This window comes from Cynoglossus semilaevis, chromosome 11 (genome assembly GCF_000523025.1).
Source record: "Cynoglossus semilaevis isolate Cse_v1.0 chromosome 11, Cse_v1.0, whole genome shotgun sequence".
NCBI classification, from domain to species: domain Eukaryota; kingdom Metazoa; phylum Chordata; class Actinopteri; order Pleuronectiformes; family Cynoglossidae; genus Cynoglossus; species Cynoglossus semilaevis.
In genome coordinates this window covers 19,419,441-19,444,505 of record NC_024317.1, presented here as the reverse complement: position 1 = coordinate 19,444,505, position 25,065 = coordinate 19,419,441, and the positions used below count along the sequence as shown (strand labels likewise).

The 25,065-nt window shown below is 40.1% G+C and overlaps 1 protein-coding gene across 2 annotated transcripts in view; it reads right to left on the bottom strand.

The window, feature by feature from the left end:
• Positions 1 to 51: 51 nt before the first annotated feature.
• Positions 52 to 25,065, bottom strand: part of LOC103386749 (solute carrier family 12 member 5-like) — a 114,891-nt gene continuing 89,877 nt past the window's right edge. For both annotated transcript variants that reach the window (XM_008321158.3, XM_017036790.2), the window contains exons 5-22: positions 16,507 to 16,561; positions 15,131 to 15,261; positions 10,971 to 11,218; positions 10,371 to 10,582; positions 8,690 to 8,857; positions 8,460 to 8,558; positions 7,038 to 7,095; positions 6,774 to 6,948; positions 5,966 to 6,084; positions 5,637 to 5,735; positions 5,435 to 5,554; positions 4,429 to 4,533; positions 4,034 to 4,202; positions 3,651 to 3,846; positions 2,945 to 3,114; positions 1,842 to 1,973; positions 868 to 975; positions 52 to 454 (exon numbers count right to left, since the gene is read on the bottom strand). In XM_008321158.3, coding sequence (XP_008319380.2) covers positions 245 to 454; positions 868 to 975; positions 1,842 to 1,973; positions 2,945 to 3,114; positions 3,651 to 3,846; positions 4,034 to 4,202; positions 4,429 to 4,533; positions 5,435 to 5,554; positions 5,637 to 5,735; positions 5,966 to 6,084; positions 6,774 to 6,948; positions 7,038 to 7,095; positions 8,460 to 8,558; positions 8,690 to 8,857; positions 10,371 to 10,582; positions 10,971 to 11,218; positions 15,131 to 15,261; positions 16,507 to 16,561 — 2,574 coding nt within the window. In that variant the 3' untranslated portion in view covers positions 52 to 244. The remainder of the gene's footprint in view (positions 455 to 867; positions 976 to 1,841; positions 1,974 to 2,944; positions 3,115 to 3,650; positions 3,847 to 4,033; positions 4,203 to 4,428; positions 4,534 to 5,434; positions 5,555 to 5,636; positions 5,736 to 5,965; positions 6,085 to 6,773; positions 6,949 to 7,037; positions 7,096 to 8,459; positions 8,559 to 8,689; positions 8,858 to 10,370; positions 10,583 to 10,970; positions 11,219 to 15,130; positions 15,262 to 16,506; positions 16,562 to 25,065) is intronic.

Genomic DNA, 25,065 nt, shown 5'->3' with positions numbered 1-25,065 from the left:
ACGATGGTAAGGCTAGGCATGTTTTGGCCCCACACCTCTTTGGCCTCACACCTCTAAAATTCGTTAGCTACCTTTTCGGAAAATGTGACATTTTTAAGTAGAAATGAGGCATGAACTCTGTAACTTACTTTAATTAGCTTCTTCTACATTCTTATCTTTATGGTTTTTTTGGGCGGGGGGGTATTTTTTTTTTTGTATATATGACTGTGTGCATAAGCAAATATCTTTAAAAAAGAAAAGGTCCTTAACAAAGGTAACTATAAAACATAACATTACACAAACAGTTTTCTCTGCAAGTTTGAGTTTCAGACATTTGGTTTACACCTACCTCCTCCTCAGGCTTCTCCTCCTTGCTGGCTGCTGGTGGATCTTCGGTAACACTCAGCTGTGTGTTCACAGCCGCCGGGTTCTTACGGCGAATGGACCCACGGGATGAATCGGTGATGCTCTGGATCTGTGATCAACCACGAGGAGGAGCAAAGAAACAAAAATGTGGGAACAATTTTTGTTGTTGTTTTTCTTCTCCGTGAAGACATACTATTTCAAGTAGAAGTAGAACGTGATTTCTTCTCCGTGAAGACCTACTATTTCAAGTAGAAGTAGAACGTGAAATTTACCGTACACTCGGATTGATAATTTCCACCAACACAAACACACATCATGCAGCAAAGGAATCGTTTGGTGAGCAGTGACAGAGGAGGTAGACGTGGCCAGACACTGCTCCGATTTGACCTTTGTCTGCAGGCCTTCATGTGTCAAGTTAGGTCAAATCAAGTCAAATCCTGCCCAGTCGCCCTGTCAGGTCCTGTCAAGTGTCTGAGCGCACTGGGAAAAAAACCATCACAAGGCTGACGTCAAGCATCTTACCTCCCTCTCCCGCTCGGTCTTGGTCAAGTTGATCTGTTTGAGCATCTGCGACCGTTGTTCCATCACCAGGGTCTTCTCGTAGGTATAGGCTGAGATGTCACTGTCATGCTGTAACGTCAGAAAAAACAAAAGGAATATTATCATGGATGTTTGTTTTCAGCAGGCAGTCTTTCTCTGACCTAAGAAAAAAGGCCTTTCTTTAACGATACCGACGCCTAAACTGCAGTTGGTGTTGAGTCAATCGGCCAATCAGCAGAGTCGTCAGTAGCACAGTTGGCAGGTCATTTATGCATCGACACAGTCTCCCTGTCTGTGAATTATACTTGTCATGTTTAGTGGAGCGAGTGGACGAGACAGGCTGATGACGCTCACATTCAAATGTGATTGGCCACAGCTCATATTCCAATTTTACATTAAGAATTTACATCGAAAAAACCCAAATGCAGCTGATGCTCATAGATCAGGTGTGTGAAGAGAGCACACAGTATGGATCTGTATATTCTCGGGTCAAACCATTACCACTTTCTACTATTCTGCTGCTCTTGTGTACATTATAACCCTACATATTTAATATTTATATTGTGTTATTTTATATATTAAATTATAATTATATATATTTATATATATATAAATATATTATAAATAAATATTTATTTTTATATTTAATAATATTGATCAAATAAACTGAAGCATGTGAATGATTATGATTAAATAAAAAAATGATTTTGCATCATTTTCAGATTTTTTTCCATATTAATAATTCTCTCATTTTGATTTGTCACATATAAAACAAAAATTGTTTATTTCTGTTCCAATATACAATTACATTCGTTTGATCATTAAATCGGAAAGTTGATGAATCTCAACTTGTCAACAATTGTCAAAATGGTATAAATATATTACATATGCAGCTCAGATCGGGTGTTCCAATAAAATACTGCAGTTCTGAGAGAACCCAGGTTTATTTTACCCACCATTTCCACAACTTCCACCATGGCATCAATACGGAGATGGTAGAGGAATGTGGTCAGGTCCTTCTTCATCTGAATGCTGTTGTCGTCCATTTGGGCGACGGTGAAGATGCGCATCTTGCACTTCCTCCAAACCTGTGGAGTGGAAAACAGAGTTCCTGAGACAAGGAGTTTCAAAAACTACTAAATACTAGTAGTAAATACTAAAATGTTTTTATTTGATGTTGTTAAATCGTTTGCTGTTTTGAAGGGTTGTCACATGGTCAACACACTGATGTAGATCACTTAGAGGTCAGACCAACTCTAGGACTTCTGACTTCTTACTTTTTAAGACACCAAGTCTCATTCTCCAGACAGACACCTCTCAGAGAGAAATGAACCATTAGTTAACAACACAGGAACACAGTGTTGGTGCAGAGCAGTAAAATCAATACAGTTCAATCAAAGTGTCCAGTGGAACAAATTAAAGTGCCAAGAACACGAACAAGTATTCAGACTTTTGTAACTATTACGAATGGTTTAAAACACTCTATTAGAATCAGACTGGACAACCTTAGATCTGTTCTGCAGAACCGTGGTACCATGTCTTGTGTTCTGTGTTTTTGGGCTTAGAAAAAAAATCAAGACAATCACCAAGTTAACTATATTTAATCTGTTACTTGTGTTGTTACTTGGTGGCACAATTTATGACTTCGTCAACATGTATGCACATTAGTGCAGGGGTTTCTAACCCCGGTCCGGGGACCATTCCTGGTCTGTAGGTCATTAAGTACCGGCCTGCAGTTGGACACAGTGGAAAAAAATGTACTTTAGTTATACTAATTTACTTCAGTCAAAAAAAATCCAGTCATATCCCTTTAGTTTTTTTATTAAAAAATAATCTGTCAATGTTTCAAATCAACAGGTCATTCAGACTCTGATAGCTACAGATGTTTTATTTTGAAAATTGGCGTGGTATTACCGGTCCACAGTAACGGCTGATACCGACCGACTGGTCCTTGGTACAAAAAAGGTTGTGGACCGCTGAATTAGCGTACTGTCAAATGTCCCCACGTCTCCATCACGTTCAGCTAACTGTAACAGGATGTCTGAACACTGAGCTGTACCTTGTGTTGACGGAGGAGGAAGGGCAGCAGCATCAGCATGCCTCCGTCATGGACGATCCACCACACGTCAATGTGACCCTCTGTGAAGCGCTCGCCGTTGGACGGGAAAGCTGAGATGTTCTTTGGGACGAGCAGAGCCAAGGACGCAGCTGTGGTTTCTCTGACCAGCTCTGAGCAGAAGAAGAATCACGGAGACGGAGACTGTTAGTATGGACACTTCTGCTGTTGGTCTTCATGGCTTGGTTTTCCATGACTTTTCAATGACTTCTCTATAACCTTTCACTGAATTTCCAAGAGCAAACAATTATCAACATATAAAAATAATTTTTATGTTAGGATGAAAACTGAGTAGAATTAATTAGGCAAAAAAAGAACTAAATATTTTTAATTATCCTAAACCATTTATTAAAATGTGTTAATGTTTAGTATAACAAAACATATCATTAAAACCATGTATTTTATAATATAATCAACAATGTATCAGGTGATTTTATGTAATTATTGTTTTACCAATTGACAAAAATAGATTTCTGTAACCGGGAATCGAACCCTGGCCACAGCAGAAAAGCACCAAATTCTAACTACGACTAACTGCTCTATTTTAATTTAAATTAATTATTCTTTATTAAACTATATATTTTAACTTTTACAATTTTTTTAGTTAATTTTGTTCAACTAATCTGTATTTCTAATCCAGATGATTCACCTATGAAGTTCCTCCAGGTCTGGTGTTCATCTCCCTGTTTCCAGTTGCGAGGCCAGGAGACCAGCACAGCATTATGTTTCAGTCCTCCCAGCCCACTGGCCTGGAGGAGGTGAGATGTTGCGTCACGCAGATTTGAGGACACGGTCACCTGACAGAAGCCTTTCACCTTCTCTGTCTCCATCAGCTTACGTAGAGCCTGGAGAGGAACGACAAGTTTGAGATTCACGGTACTTCTCGACACTTCGCAAAGGGCTTGAAACTTTGACGTCAATTGTTCTGCTTTATTTTATTTTGTAAGACACCCAAAGTGTCCCAGATTTGAACATTTCAGACTCACTCATGGTGTATTCACTAACTGACTCTGACAGTTAAAGGCTTCCCACCTGCTCTGTACGCTGAGCATGATCGATGTTCTCCAGGTAGGTTCCCTCCAGGGCTGTGCCAACGATGGTCAGCCCTTTCCCCGCCTTCAGCTGATTGGTCAGAGAGAGCAGACGAGGCTGCTCCACATTCTGCTCAGCATCTGTGCTCACCAGAACCAGCAACTGAGGCCTTTAGAGCCGGAGGGCGAGAGAAGGGAAGGTGAAAATACAGGGAGGAAAAAACAGTGAGAAGATTTAGAAGCAAGAAGAACCAGATGAAGGCAGCGAGACGGAGATGGCTGAGTCGGCCAAGAGAGAGAGACGGTGAGCAGAGAATGTGACACGTTAACGTGATTTCACACACGCATTTCACTTAGAAGAACATCCAGACATGACATGCTTTGTGTCTGTTCTACCTCCAGTTCTTGGTGTGAGGTGGACCTTCCTCCAAGCGCATGAGGGCGAAACGAGCAGCACTCATGGACATACCTCGTATCCCATCACCCCACTCTTTCTCCGCACTGAGACACAGGAGAAAGCCAATCAGCACTTCAGGACAACAAGAAACTTTACTTTCATTTTTCCACCAAAAAAAATGTGAAAAGTTCACAGTTCAACAAATGAACTTTGAACAAACAGATTAATAAACCACTCCTCCCAGGGAATAACTCAACACTTCTGCAGTGCTGTTTCCATCAGAGAATTCCTTCTCTGTAGAATACTTGGGAATTTCTTTGACACCGGGTCACAGCCTGCTTCTTTGTCTGGTCTCAAAGGACTTGAACACAGCTCATTTCAGAAGTTCTTTCGAAAGTTTTGCTAAGTTTAAATCATGTGATGTTTTGTGATTTTCTGAATAGACTGGTAGTAGATGAAAACCTGCTGCAAAGTCTTTATCATTTTGACAGATTTCCATTAAAGGCTGTATAAAAAAAAAATGTTTGCTCAGATTGCGAAGTTGTTTATTTTTGAGGGTTTAATCATTTACCAAGTCTGAAAACAAAATTATCTTAGAACCTTCTGACTGACATGGTAATGCTAACAGGGCTCAGACACCACTGGGAAATAAATGCTAGATGGTGTCGATCTCTATTTTACAAGACGATTTGGACACAGCCAAAATATAAAGACCCAAACAAACAAAGTTAAATGATCTATAATTAAATACCACGACTAAGACAACAGGGGAAAACAAACAAAAATGGCGTCCACAAATGTTCTGTACAACACCAGGTAGGCAGATATTATAAAACAGATTCACTTGTCTTATCCCCCCCCCCACTTCCTCCTCCCTAACAAAAATGATGGATGGTGCCGACTGGAACCTGATTGTTTTTTATTATAAATTATACAACTATGTGCTGGCCAAAGGCGGGAGGCAGTCAGGGAATCCAATCTCTCCCGAGGTTACACTTCACTCACCCTGCAAACTCAATATACTTGTAGATAGAACCAGCGATCACCATGGCGACGATGGCATAGTACCAGGAGCAGATGAACATGAGTGTGAGACACAAGCTCATCCCCAGGAAGGACAGGGTCCTGTGACAGAGAGAGATGAAGGAGTGAGATAAAGAACGAGAGAAGAAGTCATCTAGAAGTGCCCGGCCTCCTGTCAGCTGACCAGTGGTAGAACTTGAAGCGAGGTCTCCAATTCGGAGTCCTCAGCAGCGTCTGCAGGGCGCAGGCCAGGTTCACAAACATGTAGCACATCAGGAAGAACCTGCAGGAGACACAGAGACAGAGACATGAGATATTACTTCATTCCATTGTCTTTTACTCAGCATCTGTCTCATCTACTGGCACTTATGTGTTCAACTTTTCTATAAAAGGAATTCAGGCACGTAGTCTGGGCCGTTTACACCACTTAGCACATAACCAGGACTACTTAAAATCCCCAATGCTGTGTTCTTAAGATGGCAGTAAATTCAGGAGACAAGCGTCGGGTCTCACATGGAGAGGATTGGAGCCACCGAGTCCAGCGAGGCGATCAGGATGCCGCTTTCACAGATACAGGCTGTCAGCAGGAGGGACCATGTGGGTTCTCCGTTGGCCTTTCCGTGGCCGAAGATCTGGAGGACGACACAGAAGAACACACAAACACCACTGCTGCTTGAAATGTATCACAGCAAACTATACAACAGCTGGGGCGCTTTCAAAAATCCATAGTCGGCAGTGAAGAGAATAATGTAATAACGTGATGATTCACTGGTATTTGGGGACCTGACTTATTTCTCTGTCCATTCTCTTACAAGTGCAAAGCAACATGAAGCACAGTCTAACGAGAAAACCTTGTGTTTGCTGTAATTTGCTTAAAATGACTAAATTAATAAATACATTTGGAAACTGTGGTCTCGTAGTGAAAGGATTTTACTTGAACTTGCAGAGCTGTGGGTTCCAATCCCAGCCATGCCAGGACAGGGGCACAGTGGGTTAAATTTAATTAATTTTTCTTCGGACAGGACAAGTTTCCCAAAGTGGTGGGTTGCCCCCGCTCATTAGGGCGTGAAACCGTTACAGGTGAACGCAGAGAAACAATTTAATTGTAGTATTTCTGTCATTTGTGCACAGTGAGAAAACTGAACCAAGAATTAGGCAGTAAATATATCATGAATACATGAGGGATGTTTTTTTAATACATTTTGATCAGTCAGAACATTTGTGCACACGCCTTAATGAATGAGGCCTATTCTGTGTATGATGAAATATATTAAAATTGGCACACAAACACACACACACACTGAAAGGCTGTCTGACTAACCCGTAGAGCTGGAACGATGCTGTCTTTGGCGATGGCCTGCAGGAGACGTGGCGCTCCAGTCAGACTCTGAAGCCCCGCCCCACACGTTGAGAAAAAGGAGCCAATCACAATCACCCAGGGTGACGGCCAGGCTAAAGTGCCAATCACCAGGTTTCCATGCACCCCTTCTCCAAACCTTACCAAAAAAAAGTAGAAATGAGTGAAACATAGTCATTTGGAGTTTGGTTAATTTATATGAAATTTTATCTTCAAAAACAATCATACTTGTCTCTGAGGACGACTCCTTCAATGCAAGCACCGAACAGAATTACACTGGACATGTCTGCAGAGCCAAGATGAGGAAAATCTACGCCCCGCAGAGAGGGGGAGGTGTTTTTTTCAGTGGGTGGAAATATGATATCTGTGAAGTGGCCTCAGGTGGGAACCAGTGGGTGATTAACAGAAGTTCATCATAAAACTGAGCAACCTCCTCTTTGGACACGTACATAATGATTTTTTAAACAAATTAACTTCATTTGCTGGGAAAAGACGGGGATCATTTCTCTGTCCAGGATAATATCTGAGAGATCGGTGACATTGTAACTAATCTGCTTTTGCTTTATTAACTTGTGATGGCACGGGCAGCTCGATGATGAGATTAGACATCCTAATGAAATTTAGTCCAGCCCAAATCAGATTAAGGAGAGAAACAGAGACATTTAAAGTGGCTGCTTCAGATGTCGAGTTTTCTACATTGTAAATGTTGCAGCACATTTAAGTGATGTTATCAATTTGTGGGTTCAAGCTGCAAACTATAACAAGGATGTTTGTATTTTCCATCCACCCTAAAGAAATTCAATAAATACTGTTTGTGTTTATGTTATTCATAAACTGAATTACTGATTTTACTCATTGTATTTTCTAATGTTATATATTTTCTTGTGTTTTTAAGCAAGTAAATAAAAAAAGAAAATCAAAAATAGACCCCAATTACCATAAATGGCAAAAAACAGAAAACCTTACAATATAAATATGGTAGTTCTCTTGGAATTGTTAGTGAACAAAAATCATTCCTTTAACTAAGAAAACCTAGGGTATTATTATTCTTGTTATTTGTTTTTTTCCTCATCTCCCATCCTAATCATACTGGTATTGTGGTACTTCCTCTCAGCGTGGTGTATGAGCTCACATACTCTAAAATTGTTGCCCTTTTATTATCCTTCTCCCTGTGATCTAATCAGTGTGTTTTGTTCCATGATAGAACAAAAAAAAAAGAAAAACAACCTGAGAGCATTATTACTTCAGCTGAAGCTGAAACAGTGATCTCTGAATTTCACCCATTTGTTTGTTCATGTATCCTAAAATGAACAAACAGTAGTACTGTGACTAGTACAAATACACTGATGTAAAAAAAAAAAAAAATCCTAGTAGGTTTTACAGTAAATTGGTTTTTATTTCTTACATTAAACACTTACATTAAATATTTATATTTTACCTTTATTTAATTGTGTAATTGTTAAAATTTTGAATTATGCCTTTATGTTATCTTTGGATTTGGAGGTGAACAATTTACCTAATTCATCAAGGTCTAAACTGGTGATCTATTGGCTCAAAGGCACAATTGACCTTCAAATGTATTGATTTTGTACATATTTTACATATATTTGTACATATATTTTTTCATGTTGTCCTGCAGGGTGAGGATACAGACGAAGGACGTGGTGGTGATGGCTGCAATGGTTCCAATGGGGATGGACTTCTGAGCATCACGCAGGTCTCCAGAACGGTTGGAGCCGGCCATAATTCCTGGGGAGGGTCAAACGTTATCAACAAGGTCAAAGATGAACTAACCAAAAAACAGATACTGTATCTCTCAAGCATTGGTGTTTGCTGTCATGGAGCACAGACAGTCCTTAAGTACAGCACAGAAAACCGACCTGTCACTGAGGGGAAATAGATGCCGACCAGCAGCGTGAAAAAGCTCGTGATGTCAGCCAACACGTAGCGGTTGGCGTTGGTCACAGGATCGTCCTGCTCCTCAGCTGAGTACATGTTGGTTCTGGCAATCAAGTCTCCCTTCTCGTAGTAGTTTCCGAACAGGTTCTCTGTGTGAGTAAAGGAATTGTGGGAAATAACAGAGCAGGTGAGTCATTTAGGGCTGAAATGATCAGGTTAAAGTCCTTTAAAAAAACAATACTGGAAATCAATTTATCTCACTGTGTTTAAACCCATCTCCACTTTGACACTCAGAGGTGTTCCTGTGTTGATGAGTGTCAACACTAAACCACCTGAGGGAGGGGGAGGGGGCGCTCTTTGTTGACACTTTGTTGAGTGTATTAGCTGCGGACCCTGAATTACAACAGTGACTCGTGTATTAGGTGCGGACCCTGAATTACAACAGTGACTCCTGTGAGGATTCAATGTTCTCACTGTGATAAATACATGATTGAAACAAGGTTAAGCTCCAGGGTCTCCTCCGCTTTAATGGAGCCCTGGGAAATGCAGCGGCCTTCGAAGTCAGGCTCCGTGGCGCCACTTAGCAAAGATGACCTTTATTTGGTTGCACTTCGTCTCATTTCCACGCAGATACCCACACTGAGCAACTGCACTGGCAGCAGCGGCTGAAAATAAGAAGTGTCAAAAAAATACAAAACACATCACAGGTCCAAACGGAGGTATTTCTCACTGTAAATAACAAGAATAAGAAGAATGTAATCAAGATCCTTGTAGTATGAAGCTTAATCTATAAGGAGTAGAGGTAGTGAAGGAGAAAGCAAACAAGTCCCCAGGGTCAGCAGCCCAAGACGGATTTGTAACATGGCAGCAAAATTAAAAGGAAAGAACAGCAGTGAGATCTGCTATGACGTATGGTTCAGAGACAGCGGCTCTTTCTGAAAGACAGGAGTCTCAGCTGGAGTTGACAGAAATGAGATTTTCAGTGGGAGAGACCAGGACTGACAGGATCAGACATGAGGAGGTCAGAGGGACAGATAAGGTGGAGCAGTTACAGAGGTGAGGTTGACGTGGTTTGGAGACTGGAGCTGAGTAGACGTCACGGAGCTGTCAGACAAGTGGTAAAGAGGAGGATCTCAGGGGTTCTTGAGGATGTAGTAAAGGAGGACATGGAGATGTTTTGGTAGTTTGAGATAAAGGCAGATGATGCTCTGTGGCGGAAGGCTGAAAAAAAAAACAATATTGCAAAAAAAAGAAAAAGAAAAGAAAAGAAAAACGATGTTACAAAAAAAATCAAGAGAAAAAAACAGATTATTGGAGTTCAGAACTCTAGTGTGATTGCTTTTTGTTTATATCTGTATTTAAAAAAACCATTGCTGGATGTTGATTTATTACAATTTTCTATTGGACAAATTACATTTCTTTTTTTTTTTACAAACGCTCAGTAATGTCAGACTAATTGTAATAAATTACTCATGCTGAGAAACGTAATTAAAATGATACAAATGTAATAAAAGATAGAGGTCAAGAACATCAACCTCTTCCAACAGGGTAAAAGTTTTTTTTTGTTGTTTAAATCGGGTACCATTAAATTACAGCTTTTCATATGGTAATAAACAACAACAACAACAACAATAATAATAACAACAATCAGCTTGAACCAACCTGCTAGGATTCCACTGGTGACTCCGGGGATTCCCTGGATCTGGGTCACGTTGTTGTCGGAGAAGTACCTGTCACAGGTAGCATTGAGGAACGGTGAATCGCAGAACATACGCCACAGCTGGGTGGTCACCGTCCCATTGGCCGTCTCAATGGTTTTGGCACAAACATCGAAGGACTTCCACACCAAGGTACGATTCCCCAGGATGCACACACTGTTAGAGACAGAACAGAATGGTGAGAAACGTCCGCCACAGCACTCTTACCTCTAACATCAGTTAATGCTAGTTTTAATTCAAAGCTACAGACCACAGCTGTAACTAATGATTTTCCCCAAATGTAGATTAGTCAGGTTATTTAACCTGTCCATGAAAATTTAAAATGTAAAATAACCTTTTTTAACGACACTGTTAGTTTCATCCACAAAACAATTAAATGATGACACTGTTAGTTTCATCCACAAAACAAATAATATCTAGTTAACTGCTGTAGAGAAGAAAGAAGAAGAAAAAAAATCTCACCAAATTAATTTGAAAAAAAAGTATTTCACTCTCTTTTTGTAGAAATTAATTTGAAAAAAAAGTATTTCACATCGGTGCTTACGGGAATTCTGGAGGATCGATGCCGGTCTTGATGACCCCGGCGTAGACTGCCAGGATGGACAGAATCACACAGGCCAGAAACACCAGCGCCAACTTGTTGACGTACTTCACACCAACGAACACCACGGTGGCCATGGACGTCAACAGGATGGTCCCGTAAACACGCATGTTGTTCAGGAGGGCAGCTTCCGCTTCTGCGCCTTCCAGTCCCTCCAGGGGAAAGATGGCCGCTTTGGGAGCTATGTAGATCTGAAAAAAAAGAAAAAAAAAAAGTGATCCCTCTCCTATCTTGGTAGTTGCGTTCCAATACCCACAGCGAAAAGGGAACATCCGCGAAGTAGAGGCGAGATCGTTATTATATTATTTACGTATATATTTACCCTTAACGAACCTCCCCCACACTGTTATCAACCCTCCATAGAATGCATTACCCTTTTTTTTTTAATTATATGCACAGTAGAGTTGTATAAAGGAAATATAAGACATACATATTACGTAAATAACTTAAATACACATTTTGGGGGCGGGGCGGAGGTTAGCGCTCAGCAGGNAGCAGGAAGAAAATAATGAAAATATTGGAAATTTAAAAAAAATATCGTAAAATACCGTGATATAGCGAGATTGGAATAAAAACATTCTGCGATGTACTGAGGGAGCGAAAGGAGAATCGCGATAAAGAGAGGCAATACTGTATTGTCCACTTAATTTCCGATTCTGATATCAACGGCTACCGATATAGAAAGTGGTAGCAAACAATGTTGGCCTGGTAGTTACGGAATTGAAGTGCCTTCTGCAATGTTTTTTTGTTTTTTTGCTTATCCGTATGAACTACTCTATTAAGTTGTTGGAACCACTCTGCATACAATCCCCTGATTATTAAAATAGATTCATAGATTAAGCTGCAATGCTGCCATCTAGTGACTTTCACTTTCATATACAGTACAGCCGTTTTTCTCCAAAACTATTTTTAGAGCACACATCATTGGGCAAAACCAAGGGCTTGCGTTATCGGGTATTCATTATTGGAGAAAAAAACAATAACGATTCCTACAAATATTACATAATTACTCTAATATTGGGGCGATATTATCGGACATATCTAATGTAAATACATATAGATTTTGTTATACTTTCCAGATAATATGTGGTGCCATTTTCTCCTTGCAGCTCAAGGACATTCACTCTAGCTGTGGTTGTGCACTCCCCCCCTCCACCCACTGCATGAGAATATAAAACAGGCAGGTCACTTCAGGTCAGCCTGCTCCTACAGCTAATGCTATTAAAATTTACCAGGGTAAAAAAGAAAAAAAAAAACCAAGAGACGCAATAAATGTGAAGCGACAAAGGCAGAAAGGAATGAGTTGCAGGAGGACGGCGACTCCATGGAGTGTGAAACACGTGATGCTCACATTAACAATCCTCTGCTGAAGCTTAGAGCAGAGCCGGCATTAAAAGTGGCTGCTATTTTTAATTCGCCTTAATTAAACAACTCAGGCGTGGATTAATGATTCAAAACGAAGTGCCATTATTACACTGTCACTACAGAGGGTCTAAAAACATTACTTCCAAAAGAGATCTACTTGTTATCCTGTCATCAGCTCTGGATGATAATGCTGCTCCACAAAATAAGGAATTAAATAATGAAAAAAAAAAAAAAACAACAGAAATTTTTCTGGTTTGCCCTGAAACTATTTATGACAACAAACAGTGAAAAGGAACGGAGGTGCAGTCAGGACGTTTGACGGAAGGAGACGACGATGCTCAGAAGAGTGTATCACCAGGCAAACAAATCTCCTGCTTCACTGTGAACTCTGGGTGTTTCCCAAAATAGCAGCCTGGGTTTGTGTTCATAGCTGGGGCAGAAGGATGAAACATATTCAAATCAGCCCCCCTCAGATCCGCTCCTCACAATTCTGCTGGGATTGTTGTTTCACAAAGGAAACTAAGCCAGCTTTGACCCAGAAGACAGAATTAACCCACAGGCATGATCAAACTCCGCACTTCCATCAGAGGCATTCAGGAGCAGAATAACTAAAATAACTATAAATACACAACCGGGGGTCCGAGAGAGTGACAAGAGCTGTTTCAGAAATGGTCTCGTTACTGCGCCCGTGTCTTCATCTGCAGCTCATATAGAATTTGCATAATTACCCAGAACTCCGTGCAGGAAGGACTGCGGTGTAAGAAGTGTATCACGGAAAGCAGAGGAGGTGCAGAGGAAGAAAAAAAAAGAGAAGGAGATGAAAGATATTCTGCATTTCATCAAGTCGTGAGATGCTGCAGTGAAGGAGACGCTGGCTGAGAAAAATAACATCAAAGCAGAGTGAAGAGGAAAAGGAAATAACGCAGGAGAAAATCTCATTTCTACACCATCAGGTTGTTATTCTTTTTTTATGTGGAGCACAGGGGGCGCTGTCACTTTCACTAATTCAATATTATTTTGTTTCCCCAGCACTTTGGTGCCAGCTGTTTTGTAGTGTGTATTTTTCCTCCCTGAGAACAGAGGAACATATAAATCTGTACTTACTTCAAGCTGAAAGTAAAACAACATCCTGTGACCAAATGATAAAACTCATACACTTAGAGAAACATCCTAAAAAGTCTCTGTTGACTCCTGAAACTGAAGGAGGAGAAAAAAAATAAACTTGGCTCTCTGCCCCCTCTTCACTGAACCATTTCCAAAACCGACATTGGTTCTTTAGAGCAGAATAATGGAGTACTGAACCAAAAAAATAATTTAATGTCAAGCCCAATATTCTCTGGTGGTAATTCAGCAAATGATGTGCAGTGACACGTACTTTCCTTTGAGGGCAGCCTGTGGAACGTTGTTATCACGGTGACTAAATTGTAAAATTGTGACGTTCGCGGCTCCATTGGCGAGAAGAAAAAGCCGTGTTGGAGCGGCAGTCAGCGTCCACCAACCTGGGAGCACTGTCTCATCATTTTCACCTCAGCTCAGTCTGGCCTGGTGTAGCCCAGGATGAATGATCAGGAAATGGATGTCATTTTGAGAAGGCAGGAAAATGGAGGTCTAACTGCATGTTCATCACATGGACCATTGACTGGGCTGTGCTCTGTCTTAGAAAGCCTAAGAAATCAAACGTGTGACATGGAAATTCACTTCAGTTATACTGATTTGTGTGGCCACATTTGTTTTTGTGTTTTCACTGAGGTTAACCCTGGTCTTCTGCTTCATCAGCAACTGATTGGACATCGAAAAGATGAGGTGTGAAAAAAAAGCAACCACGACTTTTCCCACAAGTGTGAAAAAACATATTGCCAAAAAAGCAACCACGACTTTTCCCACAAAAGATTTCAACTTTATTTTCCTAACCCTACGGCTGTTTATTCCCATAAACATGTGGGAAGTATTTCAACCCTACGGCTGTTTATTCCCATAAACTAATGACTTATTTCAGACTTAACTTATTTATTATTACACAATGTACAATATTTGAAACTTTATGACTTTATTTTAATAAATATTTGGCTTTATTTACATTAAGGCCAGACTTTTTATTCTTTTATCTTGACAACTTTGTTCACCTAATGTTACAACATAAACTTAAGGCATTTTTTATTGTTTTATCGTTTGGGACTTTTGCAGAAAAAGTCCTAGGTTTGGAGGAATATTGTCAGAATATTTTCTCATATTATTCTGACCCTATTATTATACATTTTTGTCTTTACTCTCATTAACCTAAGACTTTTTTCTTGTTATTGTGAGAGAAAATTATGAAAAATTCTCCTATATAATTATTAGAAGTTCAATGGTCCCATTTTGGGAAATGTTGACTTGTTATTCTCATATAGGCTATTTAATATTTTACTCTTGTAAACCTAGTACTTTTTTTGTGGCCCGTGGGAACTTATCAAGTGTTTAATTGCTTTATGATAAAGTCCATGCTGCAGTTTCTTAACTTGATTATTATTACACAATGTACAATATTTGAAACTTTAATAAATTATAATCAACTGCAGAAACATGTATTAATACGTTATGTAGTAGTTATAGCTATAAAATTACAATCGGCCCTTCAAGGGGAACTGTACTGCCTGTGTGCCCCCTCTGGTGAAAATGAGTTTGACACTCCTGGATTAGACCCTCAGTTGAAGACGATGTCAGATAGAAACAAAAGGAGAAGAGAGAGTGTTCCTCACCAGGAGGAGCTCGATGGCCCCCAGGATGTACATGGCTCCAGCGTAGGTGGTCCCCAGGTAGAAACAGATTCCCACCGCTCCTCCAAACTCTGGGCCCAGTGAACGGGATATCATGTAGTAGGAGCCTCCAGCTGAAATACACAGGACGGCAGATTAATGTGAGGCGCTTGTCTGTAAATATAGGGATGATTTACATGGTACTAACATTGTTTAGGTTGATCAGTCTGTACTCAGGTTCATGTTTGTTGGTGTTTCGTGGATTCAATTTGAAGACAAAGTAAAGTCATAGTTTGTATTGACATTTGCACTGTATGAGTGTAAAGAGTGTCTAAATGAGCTGTAGCTCCAGTACTGTGTCCAGCAGACCTCAGGGTACAGTACTGGGGCTAATATATCTTCACATTTGTCAAAATACTTGAAAAAGTAATATAAAAATGATTGTCTTTGGAAGAATATTTTTTGTCCAAACTGGCAGACTGGCGTTATTAGGATTTTTCTTCCTGTTGTGGTGCCTTTAGCAGCACATCTGCTGTTAACAGAAGAAGTTCTGCAGCGTGGGATCAATACTGTTCATAAAAGAAAGAAAAAAAAAAATCTTCCATGTTCTTCTTCCTTCATTTTCCTTTTTTTCTTTCTCCTGTTCTTTTCATCTGCTTCATTTTTTCATGTTTCACATCATTTTATTTATTCTATTATATTTACCCCATATTATTTCTTGTTTTCCTTTTTTTTATCCTTTCCTAGTTTGCACAGTTCCTACACTGACTTATTACTTTTCTTTCCTTATAATGTAACTTGGTGTGTGTATTTTAAAGCTCAAAAAATCTTATGTAATCCTGTGGTGGCAGAGTGTGACAGCCAGACTGAGGCTGAAGTTTTGTTTCCACTGGATCATTAACACTGAACAGCAGCAGGCTCATGAGGAGCACTGCATTCTGACGTACTGTAACTGTGTGTTTTATAGTTTGACATCAACTGTCAATAAAGTATTTTACAATCTCAAAAATCTCTTTTTCTTTGTCTACTTTTTTTTCTTTTTCTTTTTGGTCTCCATTATATTCTACTTCTACTAATGTAAAGTTGCAGTGCCGTGACTAGAGAAAGTACAAGACACATGGTGTAGTTAGCAAACTCACATCAGTTGTTTACACTTCCGTCAAATCTACTGTAAATGTATTAATGTTCACATCTGAGGCCCGTGGCCAGGGCTGCATTTAAACAGTGTTGTCAGACAACAAGCCGAAGCCGTGAAGGAACCCAGACTTAGACTAAGCTGTGCTGAGAGCAGCGTGCCAAAAGCACTCAGTGAAAGGAGAAAATTCCGAGACGGTCAAAGACGGCCTCAAACAGTGACGGCTCAGTGTCTGCTCACCCACCTGGCACTACTCCATTGGTGGCAATGGCACTCATTGAAATGGCAGTCAGCATGGTCTGAAAAAAAAGAGAGAAGGAGAGGAGAAAAAACATCAGATAATATTCTGGGTGTTTCAGTCAATGCAGTTTTTTTAATCCAGTCACACTTGAATTCCAACTCTGAGAACATATCACAGTCAATGTCCAGGTGTGAACACAGTCATTCATTGTCATTCTGACAATGAATAAAACAAGCGTTGGAAATGAAGTTGGAATTTCCAATTCATTTATTTATATTTTTTATCTTCTATGCTTTTATTTTGGTAATCTGGATCTCATTTTTCAGACTATTATGAAATTACATTTTTACTGTTTTGATAAAGTAATAATAACTTTAGCTTACTTAAGCTTTTATGGTAACATTTTGTACCAGTTATTTTGTATATATTTTACTTTATGTCTTTTATTTAGCTCTTACTTTAGCTTGAAGTTTGAAAGTATTATGTATTATATATTTTACATTTTTAATTTATACGTATTTTTATTAGTGCTGTCAATTAAAAAATGTTTTTTAATTAGATTAATCACAGGGTAACTGTGAATTAATTACAATCAAACCAATTTAATGTATATTACTGGAACAGAAAGACAGCAGGGGGATTTTATTTTACCGTTTTGTACATTTGTATACAGTGAAAAATGTCATCATTTTCATAGTAGTCAGTGCCAGCGCAGCTGCCAGGGTTAGCTAAAAGGTTTTGTGGAAATTAAACCTTTACATAAATGTGTCATAGGTGTCAGGGATTGAACCTTTGTTTAATAGATGCCCTGCTACATCTGCTCCTCTTGATCCATACCCACAGACACAGATGGGCTGACCTGGTTTACCATCTGCAGCGCCCATATCCACAACCCTACTTCACTAATTCAGACTCTGCTCAAATGAGGAAAAAAAAAATCTGACATTGTTGCTGTTTGTCATTTATTTAAAATGGTCTAATTGTTTCTGTTTGTATTCATTCAATGATACAATCCATTGGATTTCATGTCTAGATATTATATGTCATTGTTATTCTGGTATTTTATACCAGCAGAGGAAGAGAGGCAGCAATATTCCACTAGACAACAGCTATAAAAGATCATTTGGCATTTAGTATTGAAGAAATTCTGTTACTAGAGTAACTCTGACAGTAATTGCACCACAGAGTATTCACCTCGTGGACCACTCACCACTGCTGGTCGTCTGTGAGCACAACCACAAATACAGATGAGAACATTTTGACCACAAATAATTTTTGCACTTTCACATATACCAGTAAACACGACTAGAGATGATTTATATTTATCTTTCCAAAACCAGACCTAGATTTTTGTTCATGGTTCAAGGAGAGACTGCTGCAGTCAGAGTTCTTATTGTGTTGGTACTGTAGGTCCAACACGCCTCGATGAATCCTAGTCCTCCTAGGTTTGTTTGGCCTTAAGGTGGTCTGAGTGCAACTGGTGTGTTCTCGTGTTAAAAACACAAGTCTTGAAGACAGAAGGTGTGAAAACAACATCTCAGGCTCAGACCTGTTAAACCAAACACACTTTTCTCTCCATCTTTCCATTCCATCAAAATTGACTCATCTCTGGCTCCTTCCAAGGTAGCAAAAAACGTAGGTGTCATGACAGATGACCAGTCGACCTTTACAGATCATGTTGCCTCAAAATAAGACCTTACCTAACCCTCAAACAGCCCAGACGTTACTAATGAACTTTACACCAACCACACATTCAGATTTCCTTCTGCACTTGTAAAGAGAAACAGTCCCCGGATGTAGAAGTATGACATCAGAACGTCTTAGTCTCAGAGGCTAGATGTAAAAAGAAATGAATTCCAACGCTGAAGACACCGAGTACAAATCAGTACAAATTTAAAACACCTATTTCAAAGAGAGAAGAAAGATGGATTGTGTGTGTGTGTTATACGTGTGTGTGTGTGTCAGCAGTGTGAGGATGAGGGAATTTCATTCCGGTTTCATCATTCTTTCAAAAGCAGGAGTCCAATTTATGAGAGTCTGCATTTAAAAGAAAAAGTGACTCAAAGTAACAAAGAAATGTATTTATTTATTTTTTATTACCAATTTTTGATCCAATTGTGTTTATACATGCATACAAACATACAGATATACACATATCTATCTATCTATCCATCCATCCATCCATCCATCCATAATAATATAATAATATAATTAATCAGTAACAACAATAAAGGCTAAAATAATTAATCAGTAACAACAATAAAGGCTTTTGTTTAAATGTCTAAATAGTAAAAAAATAAAAAGAATTCTCATAATAGTTTTCTGTCCTATTTTGTACAATCTTTGTTTTATCTAGTTGTATCCCTGTTGATTTGTGGCACTGCAAGGAAATGTCCCTGTCCTGGTTTTGGTTTTTGACGTTGGTTTAACTCATGTAAGTTTTGCGTCCATTTCTGACTGAAGGTCTGGTCATTTCTACAACACCAGGAAGCCAATGTTCAGCTATTATTACATCACCTATCACTGAGAAGATTCTGCCGTGGACGGTGTCACCTTAGGCTTCAGCGGACTGATGATGTGGAGTCCGCAATGAACAGGACTGGTCTGGGCTCCTCTGTCTAATCTGGTTCTAATGAAGCCACAGGCTCACTCCCAGCACAGCTGATAAGACAGTAATTGTTTAAGTGTTTTATCTGATGTGGGCAGCAGCCATTCAGAGGTAGTCAGCAGCATACTGAACAACTACATCCCCTCACAACGGGGCACACATGCAATACGTGGACCGTTGTTAGCACAGTCAAATGTTATTCGTAGCCATCATTTACATGACTTTTACCTAAGGCTCCATACTGCATTACCGATGTAGAGGCAGTTATAGCAGATTAGCAGATTTTAGCCTAAAGCTAAAATCTGGGAATTTCATGAAAAACAAACTCTGAAACTGCACACAACTATCTCTACAGGAATTTATTTTTATTATATATATATATTTTATTATATGTTTTTTCATTATTTTTCTGCATGGCTTACATCAGGCGTGGGCAAACTTTTTAACCCTGCATAAAGGCTAAAATGCTAAAATGATTTTATCATTTTCTATGCCATCTTTCTGATTTTGATTATTTATTTATTTTTAATAAATACTTTAAGATAGGAAAGTACTAGCTTACCTTTCCATTGAAATCGTGCTAAGTGCATCCCCTGTAGGGCACAGAGGCAGCTGCAGTCTATCAAAAATAAAACTGAAATGCACACATGCTAGGTCCTAATTTACAAAAAACAAAAATAATTTGGGTTTTTATATCCTTCATCCACTGATTACAAAAAAGGTCATTTCACTTAATGTTCTGTTGTTGGTGCAGCTGAACACTAGAGGCAGCAGCGTTATCCTGTGCCATGAGCGCCGTGGTGATGTTTTCCCACTGACCCAGAGCCGTTGGCCTGTTTCAATGTCCCATTTTCAGGCAGTGGAGGTAACTGTGTGTGATAGAGTGCGACGCCACACTGAGATTTGCTTATGCTACGGCTTTCTCTGCGAAGTCTGGAGTCTGTACTACTGTTGGATCTTGTGTGTCCTACATGCTGTTTGGCCTTAGAGCATGCCAGCAGACAACCTCAGATTACACCGCCTGCCATCTGTCTCCTCCATATGAGCCTCAACAGCAGACGACATATAGCCTGCAAAACGGGTGGTTGTGATGCTTGTCAAACTTTGGTCGTTGCTAAGTTTTAATCATTTTCACCGGGTGTTTATTTTTGCGATTTTAAAGCTCACACAGATGACAGTTTGGGTGGAAAAATATGTCGCAAACCTTTAAAAACAACGTTGGTTTAAAAAAGAAAAAGGTCAAACCAATGGTATTTTCATTTTTCACTGCGGCTCTTCCCTTTATTCTGGCCCCGTTGACGTGACATTGTGACATGCGGTTCGTGTGCGGAGGTGCTTATTATGACAAAGCACCAACTCTGAGACAAAACACCTGTGTCCTTTACTGGCATCTCGCTGCAGCTGCCTCCTAATGACCGTGACTGAACAGGAAACGGGGGACACTAAAAAGTTGTCTCTCATAAGTTTAAGTGAAAGTCTGCAAGATAATTATACCACCGACAGTGAGTGCAGAGGACACCTGTGTCTGACTGTTTCTTCCCACGGCTACACACAAACTCAGAAGTGGCCCTAATTTGACCTCCGTGTGGAACTGAAATTTATTTTGACAGGAACGGCAGCCCTGAGAGGGTGCTTCATTAGTCTGCTTCACTACATGAACGTGAAATGGGTTTTCTCAGCGCACGGCGCATGTTTGTCACTCAGAGGAGAGTGCAAAAGGGAAGGAAAAACTGTCAGACCACGGAGACAGAGGTGGATGTTAAAACCAACACGGGGATAAAGGGTGGGCGAGACTAAAACAAAGAGCCGTGTATGTGAAAAAGAAGGGGAAAAGGAAAGAAAATATGCTTTGGTCAAAAAGACCGAGGGATTGATCACAGATGGACTCTTTACACTTCTGTTCAACAGCCCATGTCTGTGCCTTCACCACGTCATGCTCCGCCCACAGTTTCCGCATGGAGGAAGGGGCACGTCATGCTCTGCCCACAGTTTCCGCATGGAGGAAGGCTTCATATAACAGTGTCATTTAATTAAGCTGTTATTGGTTGAGTGGAGAAAAATGGCTGCTGGACAACAAACCGCCATCAAACTGTACATGTTAAACATACTTAAGTGGTGGTTCCATACTGTAGCGCTTAGCATGCCTGCCTCAGAAGCAGAGCACAGGTAGTCCTGGGTTCAATTCCCACAGGAACCACATACTTGGCACCTGCAAGGGTGCAAGTCTGTTCTCAATTATGGGATCAATGAAGTTCAAACTATTACTATTAGTACTTTGATGTTCATATGTAGGCTAACCAGAGTTGAATGGCCTCACTGGCTGTCTCACCCATGTTGCTACAGAAGGTAACCCACAACTACTGGATTGATGTTGTCACAAAGTAGAATAATAAAACGAGGCCGGCGTCTTTTGAGACACGTTCCCAGATTTTTTCCGATGATTAAAAATCTACTTAGCCGTCAGAACTTGCACTTAAAGAGTAGGCAGACACTTCCGGGACGCAAATATGTGTCCCAAAACTCTGACAAAGTCAATTTTGAATAATGTGGCCCCTTTAAAAAGACGGAGTGTGGAGAGAAAGTAGCACATTTAAATAAAAAGTGTTTGAAGAATCTTAGCAAGTACAAAAGGCGAGGGTAAAAAGACGGATGATGAAAAGCCTCGCCGAATTTAAATGAGTCCTTTTTTAAGAGCAGAGCTGCTGTGTTTGTTGCTTTCGGATTCCAGACCTGGAAATAACGAGGGAGGATGAGCGACAGATGACTTTCCATCAGGAGTATTAAACCAATTTTTATCCACGTTCATTATCCAGGTGGAAAAAAAAAAAAGCCTCGTGAAAAGCGTACGTCTGAATCTAACAGTCTCTGAGAGCAGCGTCTGCGTAATGTGCTGATTCTAAAAATGTCTGCCCGTGTGTGTGTTTTCCTAATGCTCCCATAATGTGTCGCAGCGTTCCACGTGAAGGCAAAACCTTCATGTAGTCATGAGTCACGGAACGGTTTGTTAACATTCTGCCAACACAGTGAAGGGGAAATAAGCGTCCTCGTGTTGGACAGATACACGTGTGTGTGTGTGTGTGTGTTCTGTCAGGGAGATGTCATCTCCTGAATAAAACATCAGCTCACTTATTGAGCTTTACAGCCGCCATGAATCCTCCGCTCGTCAAGTGGATCGCGCTGAGGTGGGGATCTCTCTCTCTCTCTCTGCAGGCGTACATGTACTGTACGTACACACACACACACACACACACACATGAAAATACACACACACTCCTGTGCTGTGTTATGCTGGCAACCCCCAAAGGCCCAGGTGGTTATGTGTTATGTAAGGGGTTAAGGAGGAAAGGAAGTGGGGGGTTTCTCACACCCCCTTATCGCCCCCGGGCCGTGAAGCGAGCCTCAGTTTGATAAGTAGGCAAGAGAGGGAAGAGGAGCGAGAGAGAGAGAGAGAGACAGACAAGGAGAGATCAATAGAAAGAGAGAGGGGATAGATAAGATGGTAAATGGTAATTGTTAATAATATTGTACAAAAACATAAATACATTATAGATATGATAAAGTAGAAAAAAAATCATGAAAAAATGTAACTGATCAAATCTACGTTTGATCATTTAGCATTTGTCCAGCAGGCAGCATTGATTCTTTTTTTTTATTCAATTACGCATCAAAACTGTGATTTAATTAGCTTCAAACTAAAATTCGATATTCTTTTTTCCCGGCCGGGACGTGGTTTAACGTTGAAGGATCGTGATTCTGATTTACCTCTCACTGCTCCTGTTTTTATAGAGGCTGTAAATGCACGGCACACAGTTTGTTGTGTTTTTGTACGAGGAAAAATACGTAGTGCTTCTTCTTCTTACGTAGACTCGAGTGTGTAGGAACAACGTGAAGGATTTGTTATTTGGATAAGTGCCAAAGCAATAACTTCAGATTCAGTGTTAAATGATATCAAGTTTAGTTTAACTTATTTTAGCTTAGCAGAGCTCGGTAAAGCATGGCTTAGTTTAACGTAGCTTAGCAGAGCTCAGCTTATGTCTGGTGTGTATACATTGTCATGTTTGATTTCAAGGGATTTTTCTCTTTATCTGATGCAAAGTTTTGCTAGTAAAACTAAAGGTTTTTTTAAAAATACAGATGACCACGCACAGATTTTTCTACAGCTGCAGCCGAGCCTAGCAACACGTCCAGGAACATATTGATTTTGCCCATTGTTCTCTATATGTCTTTTGCCCTGATTTGACGAGGTTATTGCTATAAATACACTTCTCGTGAGAGGAGAATCTAGGCTACACAAACACTCAATAAGACTAACACACCTGCGGGAACACTCCAGACTAACCAGAGAAAAGCTGCACGAGCGCAGCAGCTGCTGGACCACACCGTGGGAATTCAATTTTGATAATAGCAGGGCACATTCCAGATCAAAATATTAATGTTTTTAGCCCAAAAAACGGGGCCGAGACCTTCTGCAGGCGAAATGCACTTCATCTTCCACTTCTGTTCAACCAAACAGATGATGTTGCTCAAGTGAAGAGACACGCTGCACAGTATGTTCCCTGACAATCAGGCGCATCAAATGGTCAAACACAATCAATCTTCAGCGGCGGCTCAGATCAGTGACAGCGGCCGTGACGCTCCTGCGGGACAGTAGTCTGTCGCTTTCAAGAGCTCACAGCCATGGTGTGGTGTCAGTCTGACAGCAAAGTCATCCTGACACATGACTGCAGCTCGAGCACGGCAGACATTAATGGGAACAAGACAACATCACTGTCCTACACCTTTCACTTCTCTTCACTGATGTTATGCGCAAGAGCTACATGAAGGACACGGTTGAAAGAATGGCTCTTAGCTACTTCGTCGACATATTAAAGGCAGCTTTAGAGATGCAGTTTTTAGCCTCTTTGGTAAGTTTGGTGGTTCAACAGAAGCGTCAGAAGTCTCTGTATCGTTCAACAGAAGCGTCAGAAGTCTCTGTCACAGATACGTTATCTAAAATGACTTCAGAGTAGGGATGTCCGATATTAACTTTTTGCCGATATCCGATATGCCGATATTGTCCAAACACTTAATTTTGGAGGAACTAGAATACTCATAAGTGATGAAGTCAAATTAAATGCTTTAATATCTATTTTTGCTAAATCAGAATTTCTTCTTCTGAATCTCGGGCCAAATAGCTCCTTGAAACGCAGCACTTATGCAAAGAAAAAACAACACAGCTATTAAAAATCTAAACTGACACACATTAGCCTATACAATGTTAAGAGACAAAAGCCCAAAGATATCTTTGGAGAAACCATCAGACAGTCCCAGAACTCTGATAAAGTTACCAAGGCTATTATTCAAGATTTCCTAGTATCATATTTGACAGGTGCATAATGTTCCAGTTAGAAAATGTCCATTACCATAATGATGAGTTTCAAGAAAGAATCATTGGGTCACATGAAACCCATTTAGGTAACAAAGCTAGAAACAGGGCCTCGGAAATAATGACTGTGGCGCTGAAATGATACAGTCATTACGAGGCTGCCATTTCAAATGAAAGAGAAATTATCGCAATTTTGTGTAAGCGATTTCATAATTTACATTTTTAATTGTGCAGACATTGGAGTAAGCAAATATGTGTTGTGGAGTTTGACTCATCCTGTGATCTAATCACTGGATATCTGACAAATCAGTGGGCATGAAAGTCAAATTCAAATAATGCTTAAAAAAAGACACTTTGGTGATTTTAATCACTGCCTGCTAAGCCTTTCATCAGTCACTGTGATCTTTTATCACACCGCTGAGCCCTGATCCCAGCAGCACTGCAGCATCTTTCTTTTCCGTCGCTAATGCAACTTTGGAGGTGATGACAGCAAACGCATCGCATCCTCATTTAACACAGCAATGAAATCATTGGCACTGCTCTGACTGACAGTTAGGGTTGTGATCTCACGAGTTGATTGTGATTGTGA